The 24,700-nt window shown below is 42.7% G+C and overlaps 1 protein-coding gene across 2 annotated transcripts in view; it reads left to right on the plus strand.

The window, feature by feature from the left end:
* Positions 1-24,700, plus strand: part of RAB3GAP1 (RAB3 GTPase activating protein catalytic subunit 1) — a gene marked incomplete at its 3' end in the record, with an annotated part of 256,526 nt that overhangs the window by 147,586 nt on the left and 84,240 nt on the right. For both annotated transcript variants that reach the window (XM_082261360.1, XM_082261361.1), the window contains exons 16-17: positions 6,961-7,015; positions 7,248-7,616. In XM_082261360.1, coding sequence (XP_082117486.1) covers positions 6,961-7,015; positions 7,248-7,616 — 424 coding nt within the window. The remainder of the gene's footprint in view (positions 1-6,960; positions 7,016-7,247; positions 7,617-24,700) is intronic.

Below are 24,700 nucleotides of genomic sequence, written 5' to 3' on the forward strand. Positions count from 1 at the left end.
TCCCCCTCTCTGCTCTAGGTAATCAGTTTTAATCTGTCTAGTCAGGAGTAAGGACCTAGGCTCCCAGCTGGGATCTCTGGTCTCAGCAATTTTTTCTCCTTTCTTACATCTTTTTTGTTTTTTCTTTCGGGAGATCTACGATCAGACAAAGCCTCACTGACAGAGGCTGGCCCTTGAGTTAAACATATCGCAGGGTCTGTATAACCGAGCTTGGGTCTGAGTGGCAGCGGTCCCTTGGCCGACAGCTCCCCTTCTGCGGTGGTGAGGATTCTGTCTGGAGCATTACCCACACCATGGAAGGGTAAGTACAATCCCCCTCTCCCCTTTTGGAGTTTTTTTTTGGGATGGACACGGGTAACCTCCAGGGACGGTTGGACCTGCATGCAGGTTCCCTCCTCCCATCCTTAAATCCCTCAGTGAGCTGGGCTTCTCCCACTCCCTTTCCCCCCTGTCTGGACCTGGAGTCTGGTGGGGGTCACAGGGCAGAGAATGCAGCGGAGACCCCTGGGGCAGAGAGAGGGGGGTTTTATACCAAGCTGAGGATGGCCCATGGGCGTAGCCACGTGTTTTTTGTTCTGCCTAGTTCTATTCCTGGAGGAGGTAATATAACCCAGTAGTTATGATTTATGGAGCACTGTGTCCGTCGATTAACTCAGAGAAATTTAATTTACGGTAAGTACAAAATCCCATTATTGTATATAATGGACCCGTAATCCAAGAAATATGGGACAAGACTAAATTAATTGTGGCTCCACATCCATATGTAGAATAAGTAAAATGGGGAGCAAAGGGAAAATTGGGACTTTTAAGGTAGCCACTTATAACTCTATTATGGGGTTTTGTGTGGCGACCTTAAAAGTCCCAAAAAATTCTCTTTGCTCTCCATTTTACGTATATAATAGACCCATCCACCCTGTCATGAAGCATCTGAAGGAGAAATCTCCACAAGAGGTTTTATGCCAGATGAACAAACTACCTGTCTAATTGGAGAGGGCCCAGAATCCGTCCAGCAGGGGAAACTCCTACAAAAAAGACCTGGAAGAAACTCCAGATCGGCGTGAGAGGGCCGATTGAAAGGTCTACTTTTATGGTAGCAATCTGTATTCCATCTGACCCTTTGTGGACGATTTTTGTATGTATAGATTCTGGCATTCTCATTGCCTAGCATTCCGAGGGCTGCTGCAGCGTTATTGTCCTTAAATCGGTAGTAATGTGGACAAATTCAGCCATTCAAAGGAAGCTTTGTATTCTTAGAAAATAAAGCTTCCTGTGAATGCTGAACAACGATCAGCTTGACTTGATATTGTATTCAGGAGTAGGACAGGAAATTCCCATCCTGCTGCCGAAACACAGCGCTGAATGAATCGCACACAGCTGGCACATCTATTAGTGAAGATAATAATTTGTTTGAGCCAGCTTGATCCAAATTAACTTTTTAACCCCTTCATACTGATGTAACACATACATGCGGCCCCACTGGACTTGGCTTTTTTTTCCATGGGGCTTCATATATGCATATCTGTCTTTGTGCTGGGAGACCAGGCTCTCTCAGCAGCAGCCCGGGTCCTGTAATAACGATCGGGATCCGGATCTGGATCTCCCGATTCCGGGTCACCTGATCCCTGTGATAGCTTCTGATTGGCTATCACAGTGATCAGTCACTGTGAAGCTGGCCCATGTGTTTCTCACTCTGTGAATGTAGAGGGGAGATACATTGGATCTCCCTTTCCTTGCAAATAGAAAAAAACTGTATAAAAAAAAATAGCTAGATCAAGGTTTGATTTAGGTCAGTGCCAGGGTTAGGGCTTGGGTCAAGTAAGGGTCAGGGTCTTAGGTTAGTATATTTTTGGCAGGATTTTTAAATTTTGTTAGGTTGGATTAAAAAAAAAAAGCAAAATGCGCACTTTTGTTTTTGGGCTGAAGAGTACAAACAACAACTGAAGGCCCGTACACACACGCAGATCGTCGTCATACAAACGTCGGCGGACGAAAGATCTGCCGATTGTATGCGTGTTAGTATGGTGCCTCATACAGATGTCTGCACACAATCTGCGGACAAGAGTCTTTCTTGCAAACATGAAAATTTTTGTCTGCAGACACCAGAACGGACAATTGTTTGCCTGTCAGTACAGAAATCAGCCGACAGACCGCAGATTTGCAAGACTGCGCATGCTCAGAAAATAAAAAACACAGGGAAAGTTAACCATTACATGACATCACTTCTGCAGTCAGCTGAAGTCTGCGGACAAAATTCTTGTGCTGTCCTTGTGCTGTCTTTGCACTTTTCAACAGACACCGACATCCCGGGGAGAAAAGACGAACATTTGTATGACGACGATCTGCGTGTGTGTATGGGGCTTAACATACACATATGTGGTATCGCTGCAATAGTCCGCAGCAGGAGAATTTATTTTGGGCTGTTCTTTGGTGGTAGGTTAGGGTAGTAACAATAAATATACAGCTAAATTAAATATATATATATATATATATATATATATATATATATATATATATATATATATATATATATAATATATATATTTTTTTTTTTGGACTATGATGTATTTAAAAGAAATCCAGAGATACCCAAAACTATTTACCACCAAATGAAAGCCCAATTTGTCCTGAACAAAATAAAGAAGGAATAATCCACCTGAGTCCACAAAGTAGTTGTGGTGATGTTAACAGTTTTACTAACGCATGTAAAGGTTGCAAAATTGCGCTGAGGCATATAGATTGGTTTTACCCTTAGGTGTGAAGGGGTTAAACTTCACCAAAAGCTGGACATCGGCTTTACCTTAGAATATTTCTGAAAATGCTGGTCACTTTTGTTACCATTACAGTTCAGTCATTTTTTTTTTTTTTTGTTGGATCTTTCTTAAAGATCTTTCTTCACTTACAGCTATGTTGACAATGTTTTTTTTTTCAGACAGGAGGGAAGAGAAAATATGCAGCAGTGATACACTCCCATAAAAAGCCGATGGGATTTCTATTACTGAGCATTTTTATTTATCACAATACAATGTTTTTTGCTTATAGTGGGCCTTTAAGTATATAACAAAGTATTTTCAAAAGCAAAATGCAAAGGCAAGTTTTGACTTTTGGGCTGGCTCTTGGTATTACTGTATATCAACAAGCTTCTTTCAGCACAGCTGAAAAAAGCTGAATATGTGAAAAAGACAAGAGGGCTCCCTCTGCTGGCTGGGTGGAAACCTTTGTAAAATTATTATTCAATATTTCATAATCCCCTTACTAAAAAAAAAAAATGTTTTTAAAAGTACATTTTAGCTCTAGCCATGATAAATAAAATATGTACAAAACCAATCTACGTTCCTTTAAAATTCAGTTTCTATTATTAAACACATTGAACATTGAAAAGTATGTAAATGTAATACAATTTATAAACAGAATCTGTGCTGAAAGGGATCTGTTAATTACAGATGTTCAGCCTGCCCACGCACAGTAATTTTTCTGTTTCAGACCAAACAGTCTTATTTTCAAACCCTTTTTTAAGCTGAACTCCAGGAAAAGGCTAAACCCACATTTGAAATACATATAAAAGAATTGTTTTATATGCCAAAAACTTTGTAATTGTGTCCATCGATCAGTGTTGCCTACACTGTACACATGTTCATGTACACAGGACGTATGAAAACTTCTTCTGAACGCTGGAAACATGACAGCTAGTAACCGATGTTTAAAAACGTCTGTTTTGCCACTTTTACATACTGTGTTTATGCGCATTTAGGGGCGTTTATGAGCATTTGTGTTTAGAAGCATTTTTTAAAGATAACCTCAGAAGACCCTCCCAAATGCCGACAATTCATGAAAAATAAGTATTATCAACTATTTCAGTCATTCTGTGAGAGAAGATAGAGCAGCAGCAGAGAGATTTACTTGCCTGATCCTCCAGATCTTCCCTGCAGTTAGCACGGTCCCTGCAGCATCTTCTCCCCCATGTTCTATTGGTCTAGAGCAGGGGGGTCTCCAGACTTTCTAAAGGGCCAGTTTACTGTCCTTTATACTAGAGGCGGTCCGTACTGTGGCTATTGGAGGTAAAAATGGTCTTGGCGACAGTGGTGCCCCATTGTTTGTGTCAGTGGGAGGAATTGTGTCTCATCATTGGTGTCAGTGGAAGAATAGTGTCCCATCATTGATATTTGGAGGAATAGTGCCCCATCGTTGGTATTAGTGGGAGGAATAGTGCTCTATTGTTGGTGGCAGTAGAATGATGAATAGTGCCCCATCATTGGTATTAGTGGAAGGAATAGTGCCCCATCATTGGTATTAGTGGGCGAAATAGTTCCCCATCATTGGTGTCAGTGGAAGGAGTAGTACCTTGTTGTTAATGTCAGTAACTGGAATTATACCCCATGTTTGGTGTCAGTGGAAAGAGAAGTGTCTTGCATCAGTAAGAGAAAAAGTGCCTCATGGGCAGGATAAAGGCAAGCAAAGGGGCGCATCTGAACCCTGGGCCACAGTTTGCAGATCACTGGTCTAGAATCCTTACATCATCAAGGCTAGTGCAGGTTCCATAGTCCTAGCCCTGCATTGGACATAATGATGTAGAGCACTGGTCTCCAAACTGCGGCCCGGGGGCTGGATGTGGCCCTTTTGCTAACCTTTGTCTGCCCTTGGGGCACTATTCCACCAACTAACTCCAGTGATCGGACACCATTCCCCCTACTGATACCATCAAGGGAGCACTATTCTTCCCATTTATACCAACAATGAGGCACTTTTCCTCCCATTGATATCAATGATGGGGCACTGATGCTGGGGCATTTTCTACTCCCACTGGCCACAGTTTGGCCCCTCTGAAGCCTGAAGGGCAGTAAACTGGCCATTTGCTTAGAAAGTTTGGAGACCCCTGATGAATAAGGACTGTTCACTGCTGGCCTGTGAGGGTGTGCCATCTGCCAGGGGAGCAAACGATCAGATAGGTAAAACGATATTAAAAAGTGGTGCCGTGCTCCCAAATGCTAATGTGCTAGTATCCCTTTAAATCTGTAATAGCAATTTTCCGAATCAGCATTTAATATCAAACCAAAACCAAAACAAACAATGCATTAGTCCATAAAGTTTGGTATGAATTTGCTTGTATATGCTCAATCTTTCATAAAAAAACTGGCTTTTGTTCACATATCCAATGTGCTCCAATCATCCACATACATTCCCTCATCCGATGTGCCCTCACCTGGGGGATAATTTTGTCCCTCTCTGGGCATCTGTTTTATACTGTTTCACTCCTTTGGCGTTTGGAGCATTTTACCCACACCAATCTCTATATGAAACATGTGTTACTATCATGAAACCTTTAAAGAGACAAATATGCCCGCAAACAATAAAAAAATTCAATAATAGATTAATATGAAAATATCTACTAAATAATTTTTCGTTCCAGTTTATAGAATTAAACGTAAAATGGCAGTTCCTCAAATTTCCAGCTGATATCTAGAGAGATGGTCTTATAATGTAGCCTTCAACTCATTAGGGTACTGGTATCTTGCCGGGTATACCGCCTGGTATCCTGCCGGGTATACCGCCTGGAGAATAAGGGGGCTGGTCCCGTTAAGAGCGTTTTATCCACACGATGTAGGTTACTCCCGTGCCATGTAGGAATAAAGAGGATGCCCCCCAGTAGTGTAAAACCGTATAATAATACTTTATTATAAAATACTAATGCTCATTGAGACCTACTATTTGCGAATCAAATTATGCTTACATATATAAAAATTCTCTTACCATTCAGTGGGGAAAAACTCTTCCTGTTATGACATCACTTCTGGTCACGTGATCCCTCAGGCTCGGCCCTATGCAATACATCACGCACCATGTGAAAAAGTTTTCCCCTGTTGAAGTTGCGTGATGTAACACATGGGGCGAAGCCTGAGGGATCACATGACTGGAAGTGATGTCATACCAGGAGCCTCAGGGATCACATGACCGGAAGTGATGTCATACCAGGAGCCTGAGGGATCACGTGACAGGAAGTGATGTCATACCAGGAGCCTGAGGGATCACATGACCGGAAGTGATGTCATACTAGGATCCTGAGGTATCACATGACCAGAATGGATGGTGTACCAGGAAGAGTTATACCCAGGGCTTTTTTCTCAGAAAATATGTGCAGGATCTCAACCACGACTCCCCCAGTGCACACACCCTCAAAGCCGCATCAAATAGTGGCTGTGGTCAAATTTCACTAGTCAGTGGAACGGTCTTTAAGGGGCATTAAATACCAGGAGTGCATTAAATACAGAGTGCATAGTTCAGTTGTTCGCTGCATACAGATTGAGTTCAGGGGTGCTCTACGAGCAGAGTGCAGAGTTCAGCCTTCTTCCATAGCTGCCTACCTCTGCATTTCCTAACCACATCTCACTTTCACCCCTCCCCTCTCTATGACCTCCTGCATGCACCCCCTCCACTGCCCCTATATTCCCCCCCCCCTTAAAAGCTCTGCCTTCTTCCACCTTACTTTTGTTGTTGCATTAAGCTGAAGCACCCAGCCAGCTTTAGTACCTCCCCGCACACTGTAGGTGGCTCCACCTCTCTCACTTGCAGTAAGACCATTCAGTGGGGTTGTCGGCATCCGCACTGCACCAAAGGCACCTGCATCTCCCTTGTCCCCATCCTGCACTTAGTGAAAGCCGCACAGGAGATCAGATCTATGGGAGCCATTTGGGAGACAAGTTGTCACTTGTAAACACAAAAGCTGGATTTCTGTGTTCACAAGTGATAGTGGTGAGCAGGGAACAGACGGCCTGAGCCAGAGGTGGTGGAACTGAGTTCCACCAAGTTCCAACTGAAAAAAGCCCTGGTTATACCCCATTAAATGCTAAACAAATTTTTCTATAAGTAAGCATAGTTTTAATCGCAAATAATGTATAATGTTTTACTAGCTGTCTGTTTTTACAAAATGATGAACTATAAGTACATAGGCCTTTTCTTGTTTTGTAGGTTAAGCGGTGGCCCTCCAGATCTTAAATGTTGCCTACTTCATCAAAAGCTCCAGGTACGTATTTTTATTTTATTTTAAAGTATTACGAACTTGTACATTCAAGCCTGGTACATATTGTGCTTTATTATTATTATATATAGTATTTATATAGCGCCGGCAGTTTACGCAGCGCTTTGCAACTTGAGGGTAGACAGTACAAATACAATACACTTCAATACAGAAGGAATCAGAGGACCCTGCTCGTTAGAGCTTTATGTTTGTTATGTTCTGTCTTCCTGTCCTGTAGATGTTGAACTGCTGCATTGAGCGGAAGAAGGCACGGGATCATGCCAAGAAGGCAGAAACCACTGACAGTACCTCAGGTACCTCCCTGTACAAAACAACGCATGGGTCAGCCCATTCTACAGAATCAGAAAAGGGCAAGTATGATGTGGGAAAGTCCTGGGACTCTTGGAGCGACAGCGAGGATGAATTCTTTGAGTGTCACAGCGACACAGAAGAACTGAAAGAGAGCACACAGGAGGCAACTAGGAAACAGTCAACCAAGGAGGAGGCTAAAGAGGCAACAATGCTAAAACCAGATGGACGCTTGCATCAGTTTGGAAACATGACCTTATTAAACACGGGAGAGCCTCTCTACATTCCAATAACACAGGTAAAAGCAACAATTTTATATAGTACTTTTTTGCAAGAGATAGCCTACCTAAAAAAGAACACTGCTGAGCGGCTCATTCATTTATATCAATCTAATATGGGCCGATAGAGGAGCTGCAAATAGGTACAAGCATTGCTAGACAGGGATATGATAAATAACACAGCTGGAGAGCAACATTTACCTATTTTAGTGTATTTAACTTCTAAAAACTAAGGAGTATGCATTTGTAAATGCATTCAAAATCCTCAGTGGAAATCGAGGTACGTTTGCAAGTGTACTACTTTTATTTGTGGAGCAAAAAGACTGAAAGTGGAGCTGAACTCAAAAAGAGAAGATTTGATATACTATAGGAAACATTTCTCTCTCCTTGCAGAGGTAAAAAAAAAAAGTGGGTGGAAAAAAAAAAAAAATAAAATAAAATAATAAGCAATAAAATACAAAAATAAAGGAAAAATACCTAGATCAAGGTTTGATCTAGCTCAGTGCCAGGGTTAGTGTGTGGGTCAAAGGTCAGGGTCATTATATTTTGGGCAGGATTTTTTTTTAAATTCGTTTTAGTGTCAGTGTTTTAGGTAGGACATTAAAAATGTGCACTATTGTTTCTGGGCTGTACTACGGGTACAAACAACAAATAACATAAATATATGTGGTATCGCTGCGATTGTCAGGAGCAGGAAAATTTACTGTGGGTTGTTCTTTGGTGGTAGGTTATGGTAGTAACAAGAAATATACAGCTAAATTAAAAAAATTATATATTTTTTTCCTTTGATCATAAAAAAAAACAGGAGATATCGGTTACCATTTACCACCAACTGAAAGTCCAGTTTGTCCTGAAAAAACAAGAGATAATAGACCTGGATGCACAAAGTAGTTGTGGTGATATGTACAGGTTTAATAACACATGTCAAAGTTGCAAAACTGTGCTTAGGCATTAGTATTTGTGAAGGGGTTAAAAAAAGGCCTGGATTTTTTTCCTTAATGCACATTATTTACCTGGATAATAATATTTTATAGGTAAAGTTGATCCAGGGAATATCTGCCCGTTAAGGGATCAGGAAGGAATTTTTCTTCCCCTGGAGCAAATTGGATTCATACTGTATTGGGGTTTTTTTTTTGCCTTCTTCTGGATAAACTGTGGGCATTGGATAGTGTAAATGGAGGTTTTCTATTTGTGGATGGTCTTTTTTTCAACCAGATTAATAATGAAACTTTTCCTGAAAGAGGCTTTATTCCCAGAGCATACAAAAAAATGACTGGCATTAAAGTATATAGACCAGTGGTTGTCAAATTAGGAGGCATGTGGGGCCCTTGACATCACCTAGGTGGCTGCCCATAATATTTATCATGTTTAATGCTACAGAAGACTGTTAGAGACTGCAGACTTAAAGCAGAGTTCCACCCAAGAGTGGAACTTCTGCTCATCTGCTCCCCCCCCCCCCTCCGGTGCCACATTTGGCACCTTTCAGGGGGGAGAGGGAAAACAGGTACCTGTTTTTGACAGGTACGCTTCCCCACTTCTGGGAGACAGCGCCGTGGCCCTGTCCCTCGGAAGTTCTGTTCTCCTTCCCACGCCGCGGAGCCAATTAGAATGCGCAGCGTGCTTCGCGCATGTACAGTAGGGAACCGGCTGTGAAGCCGAAATGCTTCATTGCCGGTTTCCCACAGAATAAATGGTGGCGGCAGCACCTGACAGCCGATCCGAAAATCAGCTTGGGTGCTGACATCGTGGGCTCCCTGGACAGGTAAGTATCTATATAATAAAAGTCAGCAGCTACAGTATTTGTGGCTGCTGAGTTTTAATTTTTTTTTAACAACTGAAACACCGCTTTAAGTTAGCCATTCACTAATGGATTTTTTTCTCTTGTTTAGCCTGCTTCCTGGAAAAAAAAAAAAAAAAAACCGCAAATCTACCCAATCCTCTATCAATGCTAACAGCCAGGATTGACAAATGCTGGGTTATTGTACGCTGACAGTGGGTGGCAGTGGCTGTCAGCGTACAATCGGAGCTGCCGGTCACTCGCGCGGGGATGGCCGTGAACGAGCGGAGGCGGAGCGCGCCTCCGGCGGCGCACGCTCGCCCCCTACAGGCTCCTGGGCGAGCGATGTAGTACTACGTCACTTTGCCCAGGAGGGGCTGACTGCCGCAGTAAATGTACTTGCGGCGGTCGGCAAGTGGTTAATTTGAGCAGTATATGTATAAAATATATATATATATATATATATATATATATATATATATATATATATATATATATATGTGTGTGTGTGTGTGTGTATGTATATATATATATATATATATATATATATATATATGTGTATGTATATATATATATACACACACACAGTATCTCACAAAAGTAAGTACACCCCTCAGATTTTTGTAAATATTTTATTAATCTTTTCTTTTTTTTTTTTTTTTTTTATATCTTTTCATGTGACAACACTGAAGAAATTACGCTTTTTTACAATGTAAAGTAGGGAGTGTACAATTTGTATAACAGAAAATTTACACTGTTATACAAGCTGTACACTCACTACTTTACGTTGTAGCAAAGTGTCTTTTCTTCAGTGTTGTCACATGAAAAGATATAATAAAAAATTAACAAAAATGTGAGGGGTGTACTCATTTTTGTGAGATACTGTATGTGTGTACTCTCTCTCTCTGTCTCTGTCTCTGTCTCTGTCTCTGTCTCTCTCTCTGTCTCTCTCTCTCTCTCTCTCTCTCTCTGTCTCTCTCTCTGTCTCTCTCTCTCTCTCTCTCTCTCTCTGTCTCTCTCTCTCTCTCTCTGTCTCTCTCTCTCTCTCTCTGTCTCTCTCTCTCTCTCTGTCTCTCTCTCTCTCTCTCTCTGTCTTTGTCTGTCTCTGTCTCTCTCTGTCTTTGTCTGTCTCTCTCTCTCTGTCTTTGTCTCTGTCTCTCTGTCTCTGTCTTTGTCTCTGTCTCTCTGTCTCTGTCTCTCTGTCTCTGTCTCCATCAAGGTTTCTCTGCAATGTGTAGCCCTGCTGTAATCATTGAACACATCAACAGTGGAATTTATAGTAGAGAAATATAAACATTGAGAGGATGCTTACCTGGAATTACATTAGAACTCTATGTGGTGCATTGCCATGAAAAGTCCAGGCTTAGCCAAACAGAACTGAGGGATCCTTGTCCATGTACCAATTTAAAATAAATAACATTTCCTTGATTAGTCAGGGTATGGTCCTTCCTCTATGAGGGGGATCCAGCACACACCCTAAATGTTCACATGCACTTTTTTTGGTTCACTTTTGGTATTTTGTTTTTTGCGCACTGCATCCTGGTAAGAATTAAAATAAATGCTCTAGTATATTTATTTCATCTCTGTAATTAGCAGTTTGTCTGGAGTTCAGTTTTCAAGCATTTGATTTTTGCTGGAATGGATAAATAAAGAGAAATGGCATGCCAGAAATACCTGTTCTCAAAAAAAAAAAGTCACTTCCAAAGCAGCTTTTGCACTTTGCTGCTGACGTGATATTTGGTCATGTGATTTATTTTAAAGAGTAGGATCAGAGTTTAGATTTGGTGCTCCTCCCCTTCAACAGACATCATATGACCAAGTATATTTGGCCATGTGAGCAGCACTGGTGGGAGTTTGGTGGATCATCTTCTGCAGGAAAGGTATTTCAGTCCTCTTTACCCCATCCCAGCAGTGCAGTCATATAAAAGTATTGAGGAATTAGTTAATCTTCTCAAAGCATAGAAAATTCCTTTCATTCGGTTTTAATTAACGCTTACCAATTGAATTAATTCCTCACTCATATATTTCCCAGATTAATACATCTGCCGCTTCCCATCTTCTTACACGTGTAGCTCATTTTCTCATCCAGGTAAAATTTCTAATATAAAAATTCAATAATTCCTCTAAGTGACAAAAGAGCGTGTTCCCGAGAATTAATTAAGTGGGGTTTTTGATGAATGTACTTGCGCTCGATGAACATCTGTATTTGATCCGCGGTATATAACTTCTGTTCCATCCCTGAATTTCCCTTTTTGCCTCTACAGACACATTACAGAACCTATTGTTGTATTGTGTATTAAATACAGTTGCCTGACGGTTATCAAACAATGAGAAATTTTTGCAAACAGTCAGGCGCCCACTTAAATGTATTTCAGTTAGCGGCCCCAGAAATCTTCTTTATTCTTCTGTATGTTCTATAATGCATTTTTATTGAATGTGGTGGCTCAGTAATAGATCTTTTGCTCTGAAAAAAAGGTGTATTGTAGCCGATCTTTCTTCTACAACAGATAAGGGCTCAGAAGTTGCGTGTGGTGCTTGCAGTTGTTAACGGTTTTCGTTGGTTTTAAAGCGACACTGTCACCTCCTATTACGGGCAAAGTGACCTTGCCTCCTGATAGCCCAGCAAGAGGTACACATCTGTCCACACTAGCTCCCCATTTCAAGTATCCATCCTGGGTAAACTCAAGTGTTGGATGGTATTGGAGCTGACTAAATTGGTTGATGTCACTCCCCCTTCATTGGCTGCTCAGTACTTGGACCCAATCTCTGTCACATGGGGGAAGTCCCATTTTCCCCCATACATGGAAGCCATGATCTGTTAGGAGCAGGGCGGGAACATTGATCAGTGTGTATATCTTGCTGCTGGTAGAAATTGTCTTTTAGATGGCACTGTCACTATGCCCTGAAAGTGTATTTTTTAAAGTGACAGCAAGGGGTACACATCTGTTCATGCTAGCTTCCCATTTCAAGCATCCATCTTTGGTAAACTCCAGTGTTGGATGGTATTGGAGCTTACCAAGGTGGTTGACGTCACATCACCCCCCCTCCCCTCCCCTTCCTTTGCCGCTCACTACACGGCCCAATCCCTGTCACATGGGGAGGTCAGATGTTCCCTCACTCATGGAAGCCATGATCTGTTAGGACAGGGCTTGACAAATTTGCTTTGAATCTAGGAGCCAGCTAAAAAGGTTTGGAGCCAGTTTGTGTGTGGCAATATGTAATGTGTATCACAATCAATGTTTTCATGTGTAGGTGCCCCAATGCATGCATTTACATTTCAGCGTGTGTATATGTGGGAGGCCTCAAAAAAAGTTTTGGGCGGGAGATTTTATGTCCTTGGGTATAACAATAATAAAAAAAAAAATGTATGATTATTTTGTGACCGGTTTTCTTTAATGAGACATGCAGGGTCTAAAAGAAAGTGTGTCCGCTCTCCTTCCTCCCCTCTACCCTGCGGTGCCTGCTATGCTGGTCCAGGGCCCACAGATGGGCAAGCAGAGCCCAGGATACATAGCAAAGAAAGAGGAAAGCGCCTCTTGAGTGTGGTAAAAGAGTTTTATTACAAAACAATGTAGTAACTTACATATGGGTAAGAAGATGCGCGAGTCAGTTCGTGGCGCCCTGAGAGCGGCTGATGGTGGTTGCATCCAGGTGTCCAGGTGATCACTTAGTGTTCGGGGAACTGAAGAGACCAGCTCTTGCCTTCTGGATTCACAGGACAGCGATGGAGGAACTGGTGCGGTGGCCGGCGGCGGCGTCTGACGTCACGGAGGTGTGGATGGGTGGTGTGGGCAATCTGGGCTCACAATGCGTTTTTCCTGTTTGGTTTCAGATAGGATGGGGGAAGGACCGGCCAATTTGTCAGCCTTTACTGCCTGAAATGAAATCCAAGAGGTGAGGACTTTGGGGAGGTTTCCTCTTACACTTCCAGAATGGAATGCAATCATGCCAGCAATGGGGACTAAAGATCTGAACGGTTCGCCTGTGTGAAAGAGCCCTAAGGATATATTTCCTTGGCCTAACATCGTCTTTTATATTTTACCAAAAATTGGGTATTTAAAAAAAAAAAAAAAAGCGTTTAAAATCCACTGTGCAAAAACCGTGTGACATAAAACAATAGCAAAACCCAAAATGTTATTCTAAAGGGCCTCTGCCGCATGACGCCCCTAAAAGGTACAAGAGCTTCCTTGGGGCGTCATGCGTCCCGCAATTTTGTTTGCGCGATGTTACCGTGATTCGGCAGGCGGAAATCGCGGGAACATCGCACAGCATTTGGGGTGCCATTGCAAATCATGGGCAACGCACAGGCGTCCCGTGATTTGCAATGATTTCCGGATCGCGGGCAGAATCGCGGTGATTCTGCCCGCGATCCGCTACGCCCACATGTGAACGTAGCCTTAGACATCCCTTGCTGAAAATGCTAGTTGCCACATCATCATACTGATCCACCGTCTTCAATAGTTTGAGTTGTTGAGCCAGTTTGAACTCCCAGTTTGCACACTTACTCCAGTAACTTTGTGTAGTTCAGTATTAAAACTTTCTTTTTTTAATCTTCTTAGCTGAGTACATTATGTTGTGTATTTGCCTCAAGGATCATATTACAGAATTAGCAGCGGGGGAACAAATGAGCAACTTCAAGCACTCGTTGTCAAATCTGTTGACTTGTGTTTGTACACCAACGTTCAATAATCTCAAACATTTAAAGTCGGCTCCTTGTAATTGGTTTCAGCCTTTGTGCAAAAAGCATCTCCTTGATCGCCTGATTTTAATTTGACAGCGGCATCTCGTTTAAATGCTGGAATTAAACTGCTTCTCTTTATTACAGCACTAGCCGGGAACTGTTTAATGTAAACATTCACGTATAAGTGGAGCAAAATTGTGTATTTAAGAGGTGAACAAAGTGCAATATAAAAAAAGAAAAAAAGGCAATTTATGATGAAAACAAATTTGGTGTCTAGGGTGCTCCCATATGGAAGATACCTTTGTAACATAGATTAAAACTTTTCTGGGCTATGGTGAATTTGGTTTTCTTATTGCAGCTGGGAACACACCCACTTTATGTCTCCTGTGTGAGGGTTCTGAATAAAACAGAAAATATAATGTTGATGTGACGCTACAATACACCTTCCCCACGGACCCCTAAGTGCAAATTCCCTTATGATTAATCATCCTACCCTAAAAATAATACTAATAAAAAAAAAATACATATTACTTTGTTCTAGAATAAACTTCCCTGCAATCATGTATAATGTGAATATACTGTACTATTTCCATATATAAAGTCCATAAAAGGAAAACCATAGAAAAAATAAATATAGACCATGTATATATTAGATGTGTATGATTGTTCCCTGTGCGATAATGCACCTCTGCCTTAAAGTGATTGTACAAGTAAAAAAAAAAAAAAAAAGTAGGGTTGCACCGATACTAGGCATTTGCGCGAGTATCGGTACTTGCAAAAATTCTCTAATACACTAAACCGATACTGGAAGGGACGTCAGCTTAATAGCAAAATGCCTTCTCCTTCCTTCCAGCCGGCTGTCTCCTCTGGCAGGTGCCATCCACACCGCCTCCTTCCTTCTGGCCGGCTTCGATCTCTGGTGGGTGCCATCCCCACCTTCTTGTTCCCTCTGACCGGCTGCAATCTTGTGCGGGTGCCATTCCCGCCTCCCCCTCCCCTTTGGCCAGCTGTCTCCTCTGGTAGGTGCCATCCCTGCCTCCTCCTCCCCTCTGACAGGCTGCGATCCTTGGTGGGTGCCATCTCTGCCTCCTCCTCCTCTCCAGCGGGTTGTCTTCCCTGGTGGGTGCCATCCCTGCCTCCAGCCAGCTGTCATCTCTGGCAGGTGCCATCCCCACCTCCTCCTCTCCTCCAGCTGGGTGTCTTCTCTTGCGGGTACTATCCCTGCCTGCGGCCAGCTGTTATTTCTGGCAGGTGCCATCCCCGCCGCCCCCTCCCCTTTTGCCGGCTGTCACTTCTGCCTTTTGCCTCCTCCTTCCCTCCACCAGCTGTCATCTCTGCCCCCATGTCTTCTAATGACCCTTCCACCCCCATCTTCTTCTCCCCAGCAATCAAAGCCTTTTCCATCCCAACTCTCCCACCCCACAGTCCCTATTTCACCTCACCCTCAACTGGATAGCCAGCGAACGGGCAGCATGAGAGCAGAGAGATAACATCATCTCTCACCACCCATCCTGCATCACTGCAGCTTTGCCCTCATTGTGCAGTCAAGGGCAGCAAAGAGATTACATCATCTCTCACTGCCCGTCCTCTGGGACCCAGAAAATGCACATGTAATGAAAAGCTGGGGAGAGAAGCCTTACTGTTGCCTGCCACCAAATTGCCTTTACATTTAAAAAGTGACAAGCTGCATCTGGTATTTTTTGATGGCAGGCAACAGTGGGAAAGATTCAGCTGCTGGCAGGATAGTGACAATTCGTATCTGGTGGCAAGTGACAGGCAAGTGACAGTCCACATCTGGTGGCAGGCGACTCAGCAAGTGACAGCCTGCCTCTAGTGGCAGGCGATGTGGCAAGTGTCAGTCCACATCTGGATGCAAGTGACAAGCTGCATCAGGTGGCAGGCGACTTGGCAAGTGACAAACTGCATCTGGTGGCAGGTGACGTGACAAGCTGCATCGGAAGGCAGGCGACGTGGCAAGTGACAAGCTGCATCTGCATCAGCAGGGACAGGGAAGCTGGTCAGAGACGCTTTCCATCCAATCTGACAGAGCTTGAGCTTTTTTGCAAAGCAGAATGGGGAAAGTTTCACTCTTTAGATGTGCAAAGCTGGTAGAGACATCCCCAAGAAGACTTGCAGCTGTAATTGCAGAGTAAGGCGGTTCTACAAAGTATTGACTCAGGGGGGTGAATACAAATGCACGCCACACTTTTCACATATTTATTTGTATAAAATTGTAAAAACCATTTATCATTTTTCTTCCTCTTCACAATTATGTGCCACTTTGTGTTGGTCTATCACATAAAATCCCAATCCAAAAATATTTACGTTTTTGGTTGTAACATGACAAAATGTGGAAAATTTCAAGGGGTATGAATTCTTTTGTAAGGCACTGTAATCACACATATACAGCAACAAATATTTTTCTAACAACTTATTCATGAATGAGCATCTGCAGGTGACTCCTAAGTTCAGTCAGTGTATTGACTTTGCTTTCTTGTCCCATGTATTGATGATTAAATTACTTATTGAGATATTTTTTGATCATTTGATGGCAGTTTGTCATTTCATGAAAATATCTCAAAAACTGCATAGTATGACTTATAGACAAAAGGCAGGCAGATCAGTCTTTAATATGGATGTGTTTTATTGGTACATAACCAAAAGCACTGCAAGCGAATTCCAGTGTTCCCTTTTGTTAGGACAATTAATTTTTATGAACAGTGTCCTGAAGCAAGATATAATTATCTAAAACCATATATAGGTAGCCTTTTAGAACAAGCATTTAGACTCCAGCTGCAAGGGGCAAATGTTATAAAATGTGACTGGTTTATTCAGACTGCCCAATGTATAACAATAAGTACAAGTGACATGTTTTAAATGAGTTTTTTGCAAGTGTGATGTAGCAGAGCCTTGTAGACCCTCTGTTGTTATAAGTGCATACCTTGCAGAGGAGGGGTAGGCTTGAGAAAGAAGCTGGTGGCTTTGAAACGCATTGCCGTGCCCTTTTGTGCATCCCTGGCATGTGACGTTATCTTTATATCGTCTTCTATACACATCGGTGGGCCCGGATCCCAGTGGCGATACTTCTATAGTGACAAGCTGAGTACTGATCACAGGGGAAGACAGCAGTGTCAGCCTGGAGATTTCACATTACATGCGCTTTTGCCTGTGTCCTTGTGAGTTGCCATTTGTCTTTTATTTTATAATAAAAGTGTCAATGCTGCACTTAGATTGTGCCCTCTGGTGCTTGTTTTATCTGATTTCCCAGACTACCCAGTAAGCTGGGGTGGCAGGAGAAATATAGTCAAAATTTAGGTGCTGCTCAGGTAGAGAGGTAAAGTCCAACTGGACCGCTGTGAGTGCAGGCATGGACAGGGAGCTCATCCTAGCTCCAAGCTGCAGCAATGTCAAAGGAAAAGACCCATAAGCCGCACATCATGTAGCAGATCAATGTGCATGAAGCGAGATGAATGGCAGCCTCAGCCTGGGCTCCAGCCAGGCCACGCCCCTAGGAGCAGAGCGAAATGCGTTGGAGGTGAGTCTGGGCTGAGGCTGCCATAGAATTGTAGTAGCGTGATGGCCCACAGCAAATATGGAACCCGAGGTGCACTTAGAAATGTATGCCAGCAAGGGTGTTCTCTACCTACCTAGGGAACCTTTTTTCTTTTTTTTTTTTTTCTCTTTTTTCTTTTCTTTTTTTTTCTCTTTTTTCTTTTTTCTTTTTTTTCTCTTTTTTCTTTTTTTTTTTCTCTTTTTTCTTTTCTTTTTTTTTTTCTCTTGTATTTTTTCTTTTTTTTCTCTTTTCTTTTTTTTTTCCTCTTTTTTCTTTTTTTTTCTTTTTTTTTTCTTTTTTTTTCTTTTTTTTTTCTTTTTTTTTCTTTTTTTTCTCTTTTTTTTTTCCCTCTTTTTTTTCTCTTTTTTTTTCCCTCTTTTTTCTTTTTTTTTCTCTTTTATTTTTTCTTTTTTTTTCTCTTTTCTCTTTTCTTTTCTTTTTTTTTTTTCTCCTTTCTTTTTTCTCTTTTTTTCTCTTTTCTCTTTTTTTCTCCTTTCTTTTTTTCTCTTTTTTCTTTTTCTTTTAAGTATTTTCCACTAAAACACATTCAATTTATTTTTTCCTTTTTGAAATTTCTGACTGGTTCTCTAGTTCCTAATGGATATTTTTCTGCACAGCACATTGATTGAGAAATGATTCGGTTGCTGAGCAGCCGACCGAGGCTTAAAAGAGCAAAACCACCCAAGATCTCTGCGCGGCCCCATGGCACTGTGTAATCAGTCACTATTTAAAACTCGCTCAGAACCAAAAACTTTCTCCCTTACTATTAGACACCCTGCTGAGCGTAATTCCTGATTTTGTAGTTGCTGTAGCTCCTTTTCCCATATTTAAAAGGCCTGTTTCTTGTGCCTTTTTCGGCATGCCGCACGTCCCTGCCGCTCACACAATCGCCTCCTGATTCTCACAGCTTCTACCTGACTTATCTTAATGTGATCAGCTCTTTTAAAACATATTTACATCAGGTTAGTTCTCAGAAGATACAGCCCCTCCGCTTGTGTTGTTTATTGTGTCATAATTGAGATTTATATTTGATGTACATTAGGTAGACATAAGAAAGTCATTATAAACACTGGAAAAAGTGTGTCCATTCCTTATATGGTCAGTGATGGCAGCCCACCTGTATTGCTCTCATGAGAGGTATTAAACCCTAAACCAAAAATGTAATATAATGCAGCTTACCTATTATTAGATGTGGTGGCTCCATTCGTTTTCTTTTCTTTGGCTTTTTTCCCCTCTGTTTTCACCTGGTAATCTGGCCAGTAACACACCTTCTGTATTAGAATGCCTCCACTCTGGAGGAGGGAGCACAGGGGGCACCTTTGGACAGCAGCATTGGTAATCTGGGGGAGGGAGGGGGGAATGTTAGATGTACCAGTCTGATTTACTGTAGATACACTAACAAACTTGGTATGCACCGATACTGATAGTATTGGTGCCGACACCGAGACCAAGTATTTTCATGTTCATTACTTGTGAAAATGCTGCTGATACCTGAAACTGATAACATTGTGGAGGGATTTGTGTCCAGACAAAATGAATAAAAAAACATGCCTGACGAAGGGGTCCTGCGTGACTCCGAAACGTTGCACTGTTCCTGATGTGATCCTTTCTGCAATAAAAAAAGTTTATTCGGACTGCTTTACAAGATCCATGGTGTGCTGGCAAATATGTATGTACCAGACAAAATTAATAGGCGCAAATCGCACTGCAAAAATTGCATGTGACTTGAACAGGAATGCGGTGCTATTTCTGGCCAAGTAGCATGCGATTTCCTGCACCGCTCCTGTGTGAACCCCAGTTTGTCAGTGATTTTGAGCCTGAGTTCATGCAGGAGGGGTGCGAAAAACCTCCCTGCAATGACGGGTTCCACCAGCTCCCGATCTGATTGTGGGTGGCTGCGGCTTGGGCTCCTCCTGCCTCTCCCATTGCTTTGTTCCCTGCATCTCCAGCGGCTCTCCCCCCCCCCCCCCCCCCGCCTGAGACAGTACAGACTACAGGGATACTAATTGGTCAGCACCGTCACATGCATGGCACTGACCAATCTGAAGCCGTCTACCCCGTACTGTCAGCACTTCAAGGAAAGAAGAAAAATCCACGGGAATTTCAAATCCCTGGACCGGTGAATAGGCTTTTCGGTGTCTTGACAGCAGCAGTCTGGTACAGGAGGACCGGGGGATGGCGTGCATTGGATGGTTGGAACCGCTGGAGGCGCAGGGAACAAAGCTATGGGAGAGGCAGGAGGAGCCCAAGCCCGAACCTTTCATGCAGGGTGGTTTCCCACACCGCTCAAAATCACTATGACAAGCCTGGGTTCACACAGGAGCAGTGTGGGAAACCGAATACGTTTCGGATAGGTATCGCACCACATTCCTGTTCAAATTGCATGCAATTCTTTGTCGTGTGATTTGCGCCCATTCATTTTGAATAGATGCAAATCGCACCACAAAGTGTCAGTACTTGGTAATTTGGGTACTTGACCCAAAGTATCGGTACTAATACTCGCCCAATAGAAAAAGGGTACTGTTGAATCCCTATAACAGACTAAAGCCAAACTCCAGCTAACACTTTATAAGCAGTTACAGCAAACTTTTTTTTTTTGTGTAAAGGTTTTACATTAAAAAAAAAAAGAAAAAATTGATAATTGTAAGCACCCATTGTTGAATGGTTTGTCTCATCCATGTAACTGATGAATCTGGAAGAGAGCTTGTTCTTTTGAAAAGCAAAGAATTTTCTGGCCGGGAGACCAGAGCAACCAGCCTGCTCGGCCGCCGAAGACCCGATCAAAGCCGCATTCAGCTCTGATCGGGTCTCCATGTAAAAACCCGGAAGTGATGTCATGACATCACTTCCGGGTACTCGGCGCTAGATTCAAAAATAGGACAGCGTTGAAAACAGCCAAACTTGGCGTTTTGAATGCTTTTAAGTGCAGAGGAGGGGTTTGGGGTCTTTTAGACCCCCAGATCCCTCCACAAGATGATAAAAATAAAAAATAAAAAAATTTTTAAATGGACAAAAATATTGGCCAATCCCGATATGCTATGGCCAAAATATCGGTATCGGTAACGAAAAACCGATATCATTCGATCACTATATTATACTGATAATGATGACAGTACTTCTTTTTTTTTTTTTATATTGTATTCTGCTTACAGACTTTATTTTATTTTGTATTCCACTTGCACGTCTGCTGCAGTTTTGCTGTGGCACAGGTGTAGCACAGGATACCCACGTTTTTCATGTTCGTTACCTGCGGTTTCTCTCGTAGACTTCTATTATGTCCCTTATTTTTGGCATGCTTACAACAAAATGCACCAAAAATGTAGGTGTGCCCCGAGATTCTGCCAGATTATAAAGGGTGCCTTGGTTGAAAAAAGTTTGAAAAACACTGGCATAGAATATGGAAGGGGAAGACCACATGTTTTTCTCTCTACACCTTTTATAGTTTGCCAACCCTAAACTTTAATTGGGCCAAGTTTCATGCCGTAATTATAGGCCCTGCGCTTTAAAAGCAAACATCCCTTTAATCAATGCTTCTGCCTTTTCATACATTCATTTTGGCACACTTCATTACCTCTCTCCTAAGATGGGGGGAAAAAAAAAGGCTGCTCTAGCACTCACAAAACGACAAATGGGCTTTTAACAGATGCCTAGTGCTTTGTACGGTCCTGACGGCGTGTTTAAAATAAAAATATGTTTATGACAAGCTGGCAGTTTGGTTCTGCCACACAGAAGATTTCTCTTTTGCTTGGAATAAGAGCCCGCTCTCAAAGTCTTATTATTTCTGAGAGCTCCGGCGATGAATATTAATCTACCGTGGATGTTTGTTCTGAGCACGGGGCTTGGAGCAATATATGGAGTTTTTTTTTTTCCACCTGCCGCGGTTGTGACACCATGCTGGATGGAGAAGGAGAAATGCCCTCCTCGCCTAATTCCTCGCCAAGGCTGCAGCAATTACAGCTTTTTATATTGGCCGCTCTCCTGCCAGACCCTCAGCAGAGAATGGTCATTGTAGGTGACGCTCCTGCGCTCGCTCTGCTTTTCGTGCGACTGTAACAGGCTCACGCCACTGATTGATCCACGCTGTAGGTTTATTTACAGCCCGGTAATTAAAGGTACAGCACGCTAAGTGACACTGAGCGCCGGTTTGCAGCGTTAACGCTGAATTGCTAGACGGGTAGAAAATTGTCAGCTGCAAAATTACAGAGTTTTCCACCCGTAGGCCACTGGTGGCGATAATTGGAATTATTTCCTTCTTTAGATATAAAAAGGAAGCTCGCTTTATTTTTCATGCTGTGTGGACAGTACAGATATTGGAATAAATTGGCCATAGTTACAGAAATTAAAATGTACACCGCAGCTGCATGCTTATTAAATCCCAATTAAAGTCCTAGAAATAGATACTCGTGACAAAGACATTGTACTGACAACTCTGTGCCTAGATCACCGCATTAAATAGTTCATATTCCCATCGCACACCTTCCTGGATAATGGCACATTTGTTGTGGGTACTGCAGCGTTCACCAGCTGGACACTGGATCTATTACAAATACATACATATTCGCCAGCACACCAAGGATCTTGCACAGCAGTCTGAAGAAACCTTTTTATTGCAAAATGATCACATCAGGATAGGTGCAACGTTTCGAGTCACGACGAAAAAGGTCATGCCTGACGAAGGGGTCCTGTGTGACTTTGAAACGTTGCACCTATCCTGATGTGATCCCTTTGCAATAAAAAAGTTTCTTCAGACTGCTGTGCAAGATCCTTGGTGTGCTGGCAAATATGTATGTATCTAGATCACAGCATAATCTACACTATATTACCAAAAGTATTGGGACGTCTGCCTTTGCACACACATGAACTTTAATGGCAACCCAGTCTTAGTCTGTAGGGTTCAGTATTGAGTTGGCCCACCCTTTGCAGCTATAACAGCTTCAACTCTTCTGGGAAGGCTGTCCACAAGGTTTAGGAGTGTCTATGGGAATGTTTGACTATTCTTCCAGAAGCGCATTTGTGAGGTCAGGCACTGTCGTGGACGTGAAGGCATGGCTCACATTCTCTGTTTTAATTCACCCTAAAGGTGTTCTTTCGGGATTAGGTCAGGACTCATGAACTCAAGTTCCTCCACTCCAATCTCGCTCATCCATGTCTTTATAGACCTTGCTTTGTGCACTGGTCCAAATCATTTGGTGGAGGGGAGATTATTGTGTGGGGTTGTTTTTCAGGGGTTGGGCTTGGCCCCTTAGTTCCAGTAAAGCAAGCTCTTAAGGCGTCAGCATACCAAGACATTTTGGAAAATTTCATGCTCCCAACTTTGTCCGAACAGTTTGGGGATGGCCCCTTCCTGTTTCAATATGACTGCCCACAAGTGAAAAAAGAAGGTCCATAAAGACATGGATGAGCGAGTTTGGGGTGGAGGAACTTGACTGGCCTGCACAAGAGTCCTGACCTCAACCCGATAGAACACCTTTGGGATGAATTAGAGTGGAGACTGCGAGCCAGACCTTCTTATGCACATCACTGCTTGACCTAACAAATGTGCTTCAGGAAGAATGGTCAAACATTCCCATAGACACACTCCTAAACCTTGGGGACAGCCTTCCCCGAAGAGTTGAAGCTGTTATAGCTGCAAAGGGTGGCCCAACTCAATATTGAACCCTACGGACTAAGACTGGGATGCCATTCAAATTCATGTGCGCGTAAAGGCAGGTGTCCCAATACTTTGATAATATAGTGTAACTGACCTGATAAAAAACATTCCCCCTCCAAATCTGTATAAGCCCCCGTTCACATTGGTGTGATTTTACAGGTTAAATAGCATGTCAAATCGCAGCCTATTGGCAACAATTGCACCGTCCAAACTTTACGGCGCCGCCACACCGATTTCCAAAAGTAGTTCCTGCACTACTTTTGGCGACTTCGGGGGGGGGGGGGGGGTGGTGTGTGGGGGTGGTGGGTCAGGCATGAACTCACACAGATGTCTTTCAAGTTGCCCCCGAAGTCGGACTGAAATGCGGCTTTGAAATCGTGCAAGTTCAAATGAAGTTGCACGATTTGAAAGCTGCGTTCAATGTGAATTAGGGCTAACGGTTCATGTGATCAGAGGTGTGGCCACTACTCTCCTCTACTAACACAGAACACTAGAGTCAGACGCCATGAAATGCACATTTCCAGCAAGAGAAGTATGTGAAGGTATTTCCAAAGGAAAATCTACTTTAAAATGATAAATAGCAATTCAGGATTTAAAGAATATGAAAACCCAACATTTCATATGCCTGCTATGTGCCTGCTATACCAAGTACTTGTATGAGAAAGTCTCCAGTTCTCTTTGTATTGCTTCCTTTGTGTGCATTCCCTGGTGTTCCTGCCAGTCCCTCTGCTTTCCTATTAAAAACTGACTACACTAGGCATGAGAGCACACTGTGGCCAGTTCTCTAGCTGTGCTGGGAACTCAGACTACTACTCTCCTCCAATGATCAGACTTGTCCTGACACCCCCCCCCCCCCCCCGCACAGGTCTTCACTGGGAAGATCGTTGTCCTGCTGTGTGATCACTTCTAAAAAATTCATAAAACATATTTATACACAAAAAGTTTTGCCTTTTTATTCCTATATTAAAATAAATGGGTTGGTTTACATATACTTTAATTGTGCGGTATAGAAATACTGTATATTGATGTCAAGATCAATCACAGAATGGATATGCCCCTGAGGAAACCATGTGACCCTGTGGCGTAACGCGTAGGGGAGGGGCCAATCTGTCGTCACGCCGAGGGGTGCATTGTGAGCTTACTGTTGAAATACTGTCCGATTGTCTTATACTCGCACTGTGAGGACTGAATCCTTTTTACAGTTTGGTGCATTCTAAGCACCAGGAAAATGTTTTTATATTTAGTGTTTAATAAACTGGTTGTTTTTTAAAGATGAAACACTTTGTCCAGCTTTCTCTCTTTATGATTTGGGCGTATGGAGATAGGTGTAAGAGAAGGAGGATTCTAATCCCAGGATTGCCAGCAAAGGAGTGAAACCGCATAAAACAGATCCTCAGAGAGGGACAAAAGTGCATATATGGGCAGCACAGTGGTGTAGTGGTT

Source organism: Pelophylax lessonae, assembly GCF_965119305.1.
Source record: "Pelophylax lessonae genome assembly, chromosome: 6".
Taxonomy (NCBI): Eukaryota; Metazoa; Chordata; class Amphibia; order Anura; family Ranidae; genus Pelophylax; species Pelophylax lessonae.